An 11,233-nucleotide genomic window follows, 5' to 3' on the forward strand; every position below is an offset into this window, starting at 1 on the left:
GGTGAGAAAGGGAACTGTGCCCTTCTTGTCTGTCTGTCTGGCTTGCTGTAGGCTATAAATAGAGCAGCTTTGAGGGTTAAATCCTCATTGTCAACACCAACAACACTGGGTCGCTGCCCAGAAAAGGACTGCAATGAAAGAGAACCACTGAACAACTAATTACTGTTTGTTTGTTTATTAATAATATTTGAACGCATGAAATTAACAAATCTGAGCAACAATCTTGATGAATTCAGTGACTAGTGGGAATTCACGATAAATTTTCACTCAGCATTGAAATGAATAACAATAATGTGTATTGCAGCTAAACACTGACATCTGCAGGGCATAAAAAGAACTGCACTCTAATAGACTCGTGTCGTCATCAATGTGAGACGAAAATGGGTGAAAGGTGTTTCAGACAGTCGTAGGGTGATCAGGGTGAGTGTTCACGTTAAAGATGGGCCTGAATAAACTTACTCTTTTGACAAGTACTGTCAAGCTTGGGAGAAATTTGTTCGCTGCACGAGTCGCGAGAAATGGAGATTGTCTGCATCGGTTTCAGTCGCGGCGATCCATTAGATCCAGTGCGAGGAGTTTGGCATATGCTAAAGATATGTTCCTGGGCAAAGTAAACAAGGTGATGTAAACAAAATGCAGAATAATTTGTTTTTACATAACTGACATACCTATTTAAATGTTGAGCACTTGAGCAGGGGGAAAGCGCTGTGTGTGTATATATATATATATATATATATATATATATATATATATATATATATATATATATATATATATAATGAATATATTAATCATTATCATAATATTTAAATAAATAAAAAAATCCATCTTGGTTAAATATTCTGGATAAGACTGTGATTTTACATAAAAATAATGCATTGCCTACGTCTTTCAGGCTGAAGTCTTTCCCTACCCAGAAATCAGCAATGAAGAATTAGAGGAGATGAACCAACTTGTTCAGCCTGTGGAGAAGTTTTTCAGTGAAGATGGTGGGTACAAAGTAAGCATGTATTATTGTGCTTTTGTCTGTTTATTGTGAGCTTTCTGTACATATATTGTGTTGTATTATATTATACTACTAACGTACTTTAATACTTACTTAACATACTTGTTGTCCACTTGTTTAAAATGGCTTCTCATCTAAAACAGCATTTGATTAACAAATAAAGTATAACAAGGTATCTTTAGTTAAAGCTGCAGTCCGTAACTTTTTTTTTTTATAAAAAATTTACCAAATGTAATTGTATGTAATAAACGAGTAGTCTACATCAGTGTTAATTTCGTTGCCGAAAAATTTTCGTCATTATTTTCGTCAACGACATTTTTTCACAGACGAAAACGAGACGATAACTAAATAAAAACTAGTTTTGAATGACAAAAACTATGACGAAAATCTATTGACATTTTCCTCAACGAATAAAAACTAGACGAAAATGTTAGATAGTGACGATTTGGGAAGCGATCCAGTCAGAACTGATGTCCTGCGTTTGTGGTAGATGCGCACATTTGTACTGTAACTGATCTACCCAGCCGCACACACGGGTTGGCATGCGCTGCATGTCTTCATAAAACGTTAAAACATGTAAACGTCTGGGAGAATGAGTAGAGCAGACATGAAGATCTGAATAAGAAGAAAAAAAAGAGCTCTATTCGGTACGGTTTTCTGTGCGCACACACCCGACCCGAAGCGTGCAGCCATAGACACCTAGCCTATACAGCGCGCGAGTACAGAATTGAGCTCTCTTTCGTGTCTGAATGGACAAATACACACAAATATTATGTCTAAATGTCCGTTTTGGAGAGTATTCACGTAAATTATGTCGGTTATGTCTTAAACAGTTGTGAGTGTATCTATGTGCATCAGTGCATTGGATCCGCATGTCATTGGACATGATACGATGTCTTAAAGTGACAGTGGGTAATAAACCTAATGCGGTCTGTGTCCTTAATATTGATCAAGCAACAAAAGAGAAAGAGAAAAGCATTCACTGCTCGTTAATAGCTTTAATAAGGATTAATTATATTTAATTCATACAAATAAATATGTCTGCTTGAAAGAATAGAGAATGATGTATGCAAGTAGTTATAAAGAATGCATATATCATTCATTGAAAAAAAGACTGTCTTCTACTTTAGGAAAAGTGGTTTTATTTAATTTTAATATATTTTTTAAGTTACAGTAGTTAAATCTGTATCTGTATTGCACGTTCAAACTTTAAAATCATATTAGCAGGTTAATATATGTTTTCTCCGGGAGTATATGGGTTTGGAAATTTTAGAGAAATTGAAACCCATTATATTTTAGTCGACTAAATCTACTGTAGATTTAGTCGACTAAAATCTTACTGTATTTCGTCGACTAAAACTAAAACAATTCAGATGACTAAAATATGACTAAAACTAAATGGCATTTTAGTCAAAAGACTATGACTAAAACTAAATCAAAATTTGCTGTCAAAATTAACACTGGTCTACATCATGAAACAATTTTCCAAATCGTGTTTTATTTTATTTTTTGTCTTTTCCTGAATCACTTCGGTACACCTATAATAAGTGTTTATATTCGGACTATTTTTAGATTGATTAATACTTTTGTGCTTTAGTGTAAGCAAGTAAATCTTCCATTTGTACAATGGAAATTTAAAATCTTCTTTAAGATTTTTAGATTTTACATTTAAAAAGTTTTAATACCTGATCTCAGCTTTTGCAGTTTCATGGATTTATTCAAATGACTGAGAAATGTCCTTTTTTCTGTACTTGTGCAAATATCACCTCTAGTTGATTCTAAGAAGATCGACCTTGAGGCCGTAATTCCTCCTGAGACTTTAAATGGGCTGAAGGAACTGGGGCTGTTTGGGATCCAGATACCTGAAGAATATGGTGAGACTGACCTCTGACCTCATACGAGAGACTTTCTAATATACCGTCAGAGTTTCATCTGCTTGTTTGCATGTTTCCTCAGGTGGTCTGGGCCTCTCAAACACCATGTATGCCAGGTTAGGAGAGATCATTTCTTTAGATGCGGCTATTGCAGTCACACTTGCAGCACATCAAGCCATTGGCCTGAAGGTAAGCGAATGACTTTCGGTGTTGCATTGTGGGTCCTATTATTAACTACTATGTTGTTTGATATTTCAAAGACAATTTACATAACGTAGCCATTGCATTTTAGGGAATTTTGATTGCTGGAAATGACGCTCAGAAAGCAAAATACCTTCCCAAACTAGCAACAGGAGAGCATGTTGCAGCTTTCTGCCTCACTGAACCTGGAAGGTACCGTATTTCACCTAAGATTTAGAACCAATCCTTTTTCAGATCTGCTATGATTATCATTTTAAATGAAATGTACTCTCGTGTGTTAGCGGCAGTGATGCCGCATCTATACAGACACGGGCCACGCTGACAGAAGATGGGAAGCACTTCGTGCTCAATGGCACAAAGGTGACCGCTTCAGTTAGATCATTCTGTCTAGCTTAGTGAAATCTCTTCACTGGTTGTATTTCGATTAAATCTTGTTGTTTGATCTTAAGTTTTGGATTTCCAATGGAGGATGGGCAGACATCATGACTGTGTTTGCCAGGACAGAAGTTGTTGACAAAGATGGTCAAAAGAAAGATAAGATCACAGCTTTCATTGTAGAGAGGGCGTTCGGTGGCATCACCAGTGGCAAACCTGAGGACAAGCTAGGCATCAGAGGATCAAACAGTGAGTTTGAAAGATATATATATATATATATATATATATTCAATTTTGGTAACACTTTACAATAAGGCTCATTAGTTAACATTAGTTAATTTATTAACTAACATGAACTAACAATGAGCAATACATTTGTTACAGTATTTATTAATCTTTGTTAATATTAGTTAATAAAAATACAGCTGTTCATGTTAGTTCACAGTGCATTAACTAATGTTAACAAATACAACTTTTTATTTTAATAATATATTACTTATAAACTAAGATTTATAAAGGCTGAAGAAGTATTGTTCTCTCTTAGTTCACTCTTCATGTTAAATAAGGTAATTAAAGGTATAGCGGAGGATTTTTTACTTCCGGGTGGATCACCTATACTATTGGTCCTCCTAATTGTCAATCATTCTGGTGAATCAATCAAACTTATTCAAAAAGTGGAGAGGGTGGGTCTTATCTAAAATTCGGAAAGATCCTCCACTATACCTTTAACTAATGAACATTGTAAAGTGTTACCCAATATTTTTATTGATCTAAATGAAGTTAAAAGGGTGTTTGTGCCCTTTTTTGGCGCGCACATTCATTGAATATTTGTACTTTCCACAGCTTGTGAGGTCTTATTTGAAGACACCAAGGTGCCAATCGAGAATGTAATTGGTGAAGTCGGTGGAGGTTTTAAGGTGATCCAAGCACACAACCAGTGCATTTTAATAACACTATGATAACATGATGTTGCATTGACACGTGACGTGTGCATCGTCTTTAGGTCGCTATGAACATCCTGAATAATGGGCGCTTCAGCATGGGCAGTGCGGGTGCAGGGATGATCAAGAAGCTGATTGGTGAGAACATGATCCATTGAAAATTCACAACACATTTAAATTTAAATCTCTAAAAATACATCCTTTTCATGCCACGTGATTCCAGAGTTGACATCAGAATATGCAGGCACGAGAAAACAATTCAACAGGAGCCTTTCTGAGTTTGGAATGGTTCAGGTACATTTTTAGTCATATTGAATTATTCTGTTGGTGTTATTTGTTCACTTTATTAACATTTTGTTTTACTTGGACACAGGATAAGTTTGCTACCATGGCTCTAAATGCGTTTGTGATGGAGAGCATGGCTTACCTCACTGCTGGAATGATGGACCGACCTGGAGTCCCAGACTGTTCTCTGGAGGCCGCTATGGTCAAGGTGAAGTCACTCGAAATCATAAACGTTTATAACTGAAAAACCTCACACTTGACTGGAGCTGCTCCTGATATCATCAAATGAGCCTCAGCTGTGTTTTTACAGGTCTTTAGCTCTGAGGGCAGCTGGATCTGTGTGAGTGAAGCCCTGCAGGTTTTAGGAGGCCTGGGCTTCACCAAGAACTACCCCTACGAGCGCTACCTCAGGGACTGCCGCATCCTCCAGATATTTGAGGTACAGAAGAGCATGATAACAACTGTAATATGTGTGTTATACTGACATGAAAGGGAAGCACAGCTGTAAAATAAAAGTAGCAAAATTACTTTATGTACATTACAGAGGTTTGGGGTCTGTACAATTGTTTTAATGTTTTTGAAAGTAGTCTCTTCTGCTCACCAAGACTACATTTATTTGATCAAAAATACAGTAAAAACAGTAATATTGTGAAATATTATTACAATTTAAAATAACTGTTTTCTATTTGAATACATTTTAAAATGTAATTTATTCTTGTGATGGCGAAGCTGAATTTACTTCAGTCTTCAGTGTCACATGATCTTTCAGAAATCATTCTGATTTGCTGATTTGGTGCTCTAGAAATATTTCTTGGTGGGATTTTTTTTATGATTATTTGATGAATAGAAAGTTCAAAAGAACAGCATTTATTTAAAATAGAAATCTTTTGTAACATCAATGTAATTAATGTAATTTGATTAATTTAACACACCCTTGCTGAGCTATCTTACTGACCCCACATTTTTTTATGGAAGTGTACACTTTATTTAACATGAAATAGTGGCAAAAAATAGACTAAAAGCAATTATTTTGTTATTTTACCTTTAATATTAAACCTTAATAGTTGGGGTCAATTAAACTTGAGGCTTGTTATTATTATGTTACGGTTATTATTTTGTGATTATTTGAAATTAATTAGATTTATTTATTTGTGTTTTATTGTCTTATTAATTTGATTACTTTTTTAAATGAATGGCAACTTTAATTTGTGTAGTAATAGTAAAACAAAAATCAGTTTTTGACCACCAGAGGGCATGTTGACAAACGTAAGGTTCCAGCACGAACGTGCAAAAACAATTAAATGAGAAATGCATTATATAATACGGTTTCTTTTTTTTTTTGCTCCCTGTTTTTAGGGTACTAATGAGATTTTGAGGATGTACATTGCACTTACAGGAATGCAGTATGCCGGAAAAATATTAACAGGAAAAATAAAGTATGTAAGAAATATATACATTTATAAATGTGTCATTCTTTATGATTAATTCATATTTAAAGGGTTAGTTCACACAAAAATAACAATTCTGTCATCATTTACTCACACTCATGTCGTTCCAAACCTGCAAGACTTTCGTTCATCTTCAGAACACAATTAAAGATATTTTCGATGAAATCTGAGCCAGCTCTGTACATTCCATAGACAACTACACAACTGACACTGACGCTTCAAAAAGTTCATAAATAGATCGTAAAACTTATCCATATGAATTTAACTGTTTAGTCGAAATTTTCTGAAGAGACTCGATCGCTTTATAATATGTGATGAACAGATTAATTTTAGGGTTTTATTCATATATAAACATTGATCAGTGAACGTAAACCGAACCTGCTTGATGCGTGAGAATGAACCTTATTGGTTCTTGCTGAATCTTAAACGTGATGTGTAACACGAGAATGAACCTCATTGGCTCTCTAGCAAGCATGATTGTGCTTCCCTTTATCATAACTGACTTTTGCATTGATCAATGTTTAAATGTGAATAAAAGCCTAAATTAAATCTGTTCATCATATAATCGAGTCTCTTCAGAAAATGTTGGGCTAAATTCATATGGATTAGTTTTACGGTCTCTTTATGAACTTTTTGAAGCATCAAAGTGGTAGTTGCGTAGCTGTCAACGGAGGGACAGAAAACTCTCAGATTTCATTAAAATCATCTTCATTTGTGTTCTGAAGATGAACGAAAGTCTTACGGGTTTGAAATGAGGGAGAGTAATTAATGACAGAGTTTTCATTTTTGGGTGAACTATACCTTTAAGAGTAAGACAGCTGCATTCTTTAACATGTGCAATTGTCTTCTTACAGAGAGATGAAGAAGGGGAATGTGGGGGTGGTGTTTCAGATTCTGGGAAAGAAATTGAAGGACTCAGTGGGGAGGACGGTGGACTTTGGACTGACCGGCAAAGATGGCGTTGTGCACCCCAGTCTGACGGTACAGAACCAATGCTGCTTGTACTTGTGCTCTATTTGACTGTAATCAGCAATAATCATGACACCAGTGGTCATAAAATGAATGTACGGACTACGTCATTATAGTAATAACATTGATGTCTTGTAAATGTCCTGTCACCCTCACATCTGATCTCGTCTAGTTCTCCTGCAATTGACATGTCATCAGGCGCAATCCTTTCTTCTGATCTCTCCTTTAAACCCGTGTGGTCGAGTAATTGAGCCCAGCTTGTTTTTAGCAAAGTGATGATGTCATCATTCTCCCACAGGAGAGCGCCAAAATGTTTGAGCAGAACGCTGCACTCTTCGGCTCTACTGTGGAAAGCTTACTGTACCGATATGGAAAGGTAATAGATCAAATTGATGTAAATACTTACATTATTTTGAAACTTTGCAGCTGGTTTGATTTTAGAAAATGAAATGATTATTATTTATTGTATAATTGTTTTTACAGATTTTTACTTCAGCGTTTACCATTTGTATTTATTTTGATCAGACATTGGATGATGGATATTGTCACGCCGAAGCAAAACTCTTTCTTTCTGTATAAAAACTGCTATATTTATAGTAAGCCAAGCCTCACAGTCACCGGTCCCATCAATCTCACATTTTCCCCACCATCAGTTTTTAATCGGAGTTTGTCCACATTCCTCAGATGCTGCCAGAAAATGAAAAATTACCATTCGTTTAACGTACAGCCATGTTATTTCTTTCGGTTGCTATCGTAACGCACAAGGTAATTAGCGTGGGCCGTTAGCGCTGCTGGGACCTGGTTTCTGGTCCCTTCTTTCCTGCTAGGCTGAGGTAATGTTCATGTGTGACACAGCTGGCCTCACTCTCTCTTTTCTGAATGAACGTCTGTGTGGCCGTGCTGTTCAGACACAAGAGTGCAGCCTGGAAGTGCTTCAGATTTCCACGCACTTTTTTTCTGTTGGAGCGCGCAACATTTCATCTTCATTCATTCTCATTTGCAGGAAATATTTAAAGGAATAAATCCCCCTACCGCAGTGTTTTTGCCTACATGCTGTGTGAAATACGAACTGTATAAAGGCAGGCACAGGATGTGCTTGTCTCTTTATGGGCATTACCATAAGGACGGCCTTGATTTGTCCTACTTTAAATTACCTAGATCAACTGAAACATCTTGAAATATGATATTCAGACAGGGTTTAATTCTAGATACAGACAGATGTGAGCTTTGATGATTTTATATGATACAGGTTGGACGTTTGTCAGTATACTTATTATTTTCAAAATTATTACAATTGTAAAGTCATTTTTGTAAATACATACATATATATATCTCTACAAAGCCAAAATCAAAAAGCCCTTTCAAAAAGGTTTTTAAAATCATAAGAAACTGATTTAGTAAAGTTTGTCTGGTAGTGTACACTACCGTTCAAAAGTTTAGGGTCAGTAAAATGTTATTTATTTATTTTTAAAGAAATTAATACTTTAATTCAGCAAGGATGCATTACATTTTCAAATGTAATGCATTCTCTTCATTAAAGAATCTTCAAACTATCACAGCTTTTCCACTAAAATATTAAGCACAACTGTTTTCAACATTGATGATAATAAGAAATGTTTCTTGAGCACCAAATCTGCATATTAGAATGATTTCTGAAGGTTCATGTGATGCTAAAGACTGGAGAACTGGCTACTGACAATTTAAAATCATAGTAATAAATGGCATTTAAACAAACAAATTTTTTTTTTTTTTTTTGCATAGCATTTTAATTTTAAGACCTTTAACCAAAAAAAACAAAAAAAAAAACCTCTAATATCACAGATTAAACCGTTGAAACATGGTCTGTTTCAGACAATCGTTGAGGAGCAGCTTGTGCTGAAGAAAGTTGCAGATGTATTAATTAACCTCTACGCCATGACAGCCGTCCTGTCCCGCACCAGTCGCTCCATCAGCATCGGCCTGCGCAATCATGACCATGAGGTAACACTCTTAAACCTTCCTCACTGAGGTCACAAGGTCAGCCAAAGTGAAGGAGCACATAACCTAGACCTGTACACTGATTTACAGTATTGAGACTTGTCTGGAGACATCAACCTTTTGAGATCAGTCAAAGCATTTAAATGAAGGATGCAGTGGTGAATGAGTACTAGATTAGGGCAGAAAAAAAGAAATGCTTCATTAACTGAAATGAGAGAGGATTTGACTTGAAAGGATCATTTTATTTGTTTGTGGATGTTGCAATGTGAAACATGCATTTCTTCTCAGAAGTCCCGGGAGGCATTTCAATAAGCTAAATTGTAATTTATAGCAGCACAGCGGTTTTGATTTTGCATGAGAGAAACAATTGATGGAAACAATTTAATGACTTTTTTTGATTTATGCTGATTGCTTGCAATTTGCTTTATCAAACTTTATGGGATGTTATACATGCTTTTAAACATACACTGCCGTTCAAAAATGTGGGATCGTTAAGATTTTTTTAATGTATTTGAAAGAAGTCTCCTATGCTCACCAAGGCTGCATTTATTTGATTAAAATCAAATACTGTAATATTGTGAAATATTATAGCAATTTAAAATACCAGTTTTATATTTGAATGTAATGGCAAAGCTGAATTTTCTGTGTCATTTTTCTGTTGATTCTCCTTTTGTTAAATTTATTGTAAGGTCACAGAGTTTTGCCAACAAAAAGTCATTATCAAGGAAATTTGCTTGCACGTTAATTTTAAAATCGTTAATGTAAACGACCTTGTTAAATCTCCACTGGCTTTCAGGTGCTGCTCACCAACACTTTCTGCAAGGATGCTCATTTCAAGAACAACTTCTTGTTGACTCAGCTTCAAAAAAGTGAGTAAAACGCACAACTATAATTGATACCAGCCCTCCTCGTTTTATTGCATAGCAAGACAAAGCGCTTGCACATGTTGTAGAATTTCCTCCACAACCTTACAAACCATAAGTCAGTCACTAACACTTGCATGCGCTCTTCATGCTGTTCCAATTACCATCCGCCTAATAACTCCAGTCAATGCGATGCATTAGATCAGAGCGTTCAGATTTAGTGAATGATTGGGGTGTGTGTTCTCTACAGATTCCCCGGAGAACAACGATGCCAACATAAAGAAGATCGCCCAGGAGGTCTTAGCTAAGAGGGCGTATGTCTGCTCACATCCCCTGGACAGGACCTTCTGACATGGCTCTCGTTGTCCGACAGGCTTCCCGCAACCCTGTGTCTCAGTTTAACCCAAAAGAAGTGCAGTAATGATTGAGCCTCACTTTATAATGTTTTAGTTCTTTTTATGTCGGTTTTCTATGACATAGTGCCACCTAAGTGCTTCTTAATATTGGTTGAAGGACATAAAATCAAAATCATGTTGAAGCAATACCTTTAATGCACATGTAAGGTGATGTTTTTGTTGGTTCTCATCTCTATAATGTTTCTGCTGTGTTTGAAGTGGGCACTTTTCATTGGCGTCTGTGGGCCTTCAGCAGGTTTCTGGAAGGAGTGTATGCTTTGCTCTTCATCCGTGAACGGTAAAGCAATTCGCTTGTGCAGGATTGAATGTGGCCTCCAGTAATCTCTGTTAAAATATCTAAATGTTAATGTCAGAGCAGTTTCGTTATGAGGTTAAGGTATAACATTTGTTGATTGTTTAATTTTTTTTCTCATTTATGCGCTTCAGAGTTTATATTAGTACTCTGAACGGTTCACGTTCCTTTCCAAGTTGTGGTATATTAATTTAAACCAGTACAAACGAAAGCACAAGGATTATTTCTAACCAGAAGTGGAATTTGCTGTACTGGGATGAGTATCTTGGAATTGCGTTTTTGTCCCAGCTCAGGCTGTGGTTCTGAAAGGGTCCCGGAGCAAATGGAACATTGGCCTCCTTCTCTGCTGAGCCGATCGTTTCAGAAGGCTGTACCACAGAAATAACGGGAATGGGCTGAAGGAAAAAAAACAGGGATTAGATCTCGAATACCAAGCTTAAACTGTTTTAAAGCATACTGAAGTATGTTTGTTGAGAGTTTGTCAAGAAAATATGTACATCAGTATCCATCCATAATAACTTATCTAACAATAAAACTTACATCATTTGAAAAATGATATTTGACTGTCATTCATATTTTTATTTTC

The 11,233-nt window shown here is 35.9% G+C and overlaps 1 protein-coding gene across 1 annotated transcript; it reads left to right on the forward strand.

Moving 5' to 3' along the window:
- The first annotated feature begins 361 nt into the window (after nucleotides 1-361).
- acad9 (acyl-CoA dehydrogenase family, member 9) lies at nucleotides 362-11,203 on the forward strand. The gene is made up of 18 exons (XM_082155023.1): nucleotides 362-619; nucleotides 896-989; nucleotides 2,779-2,880; nucleotides 2,963-3,069; nucleotides 3,173-3,273; nucleotides 3,363-3,441; nucleotides 3,531-3,705; nucleotides 4,300-4,373; nucleotides 4,460-4,535; nucleotides 4,621-4,691; nucleotides 4,771-4,890; nucleotides 4,993-5,121; nucleotides 6,039-6,118; nucleotides 6,985-7,111; nucleotides 7,398-7,475; nucleotides 8,951-9,079; nucleotides 9,873-9,945; nucleotides 10,190-11,203. Exons 1-18 carry the CDS (start codon nucleotides 440-442, stop codon nucleotides 10,288-10,290), a joined length of 1,896 nt encoding a protein of 631 aa, XP_082011149.1. The 5' UTR covers nucleotides 362-439; the 3' UTR covers nucleotides 10,291-11,203.
- Nucleotides 11,204-11,233: the final 30 nt, after the last annotated feature.

The sequence above is a fragment of the Leuciscus leuciscus genome, assembly GCF_965113295.1.
Source record: "Leuciscus leuciscus genome assembly, chromosome: 23".
In the NCBI taxonomy this organism is placed as follows: domain Eukaryota; kingdom Metazoa; phylum Chordata; class Actinopteri; order Cypriniformes; family Leuciscidae; genus Leuciscus; species Leuciscus leuciscus.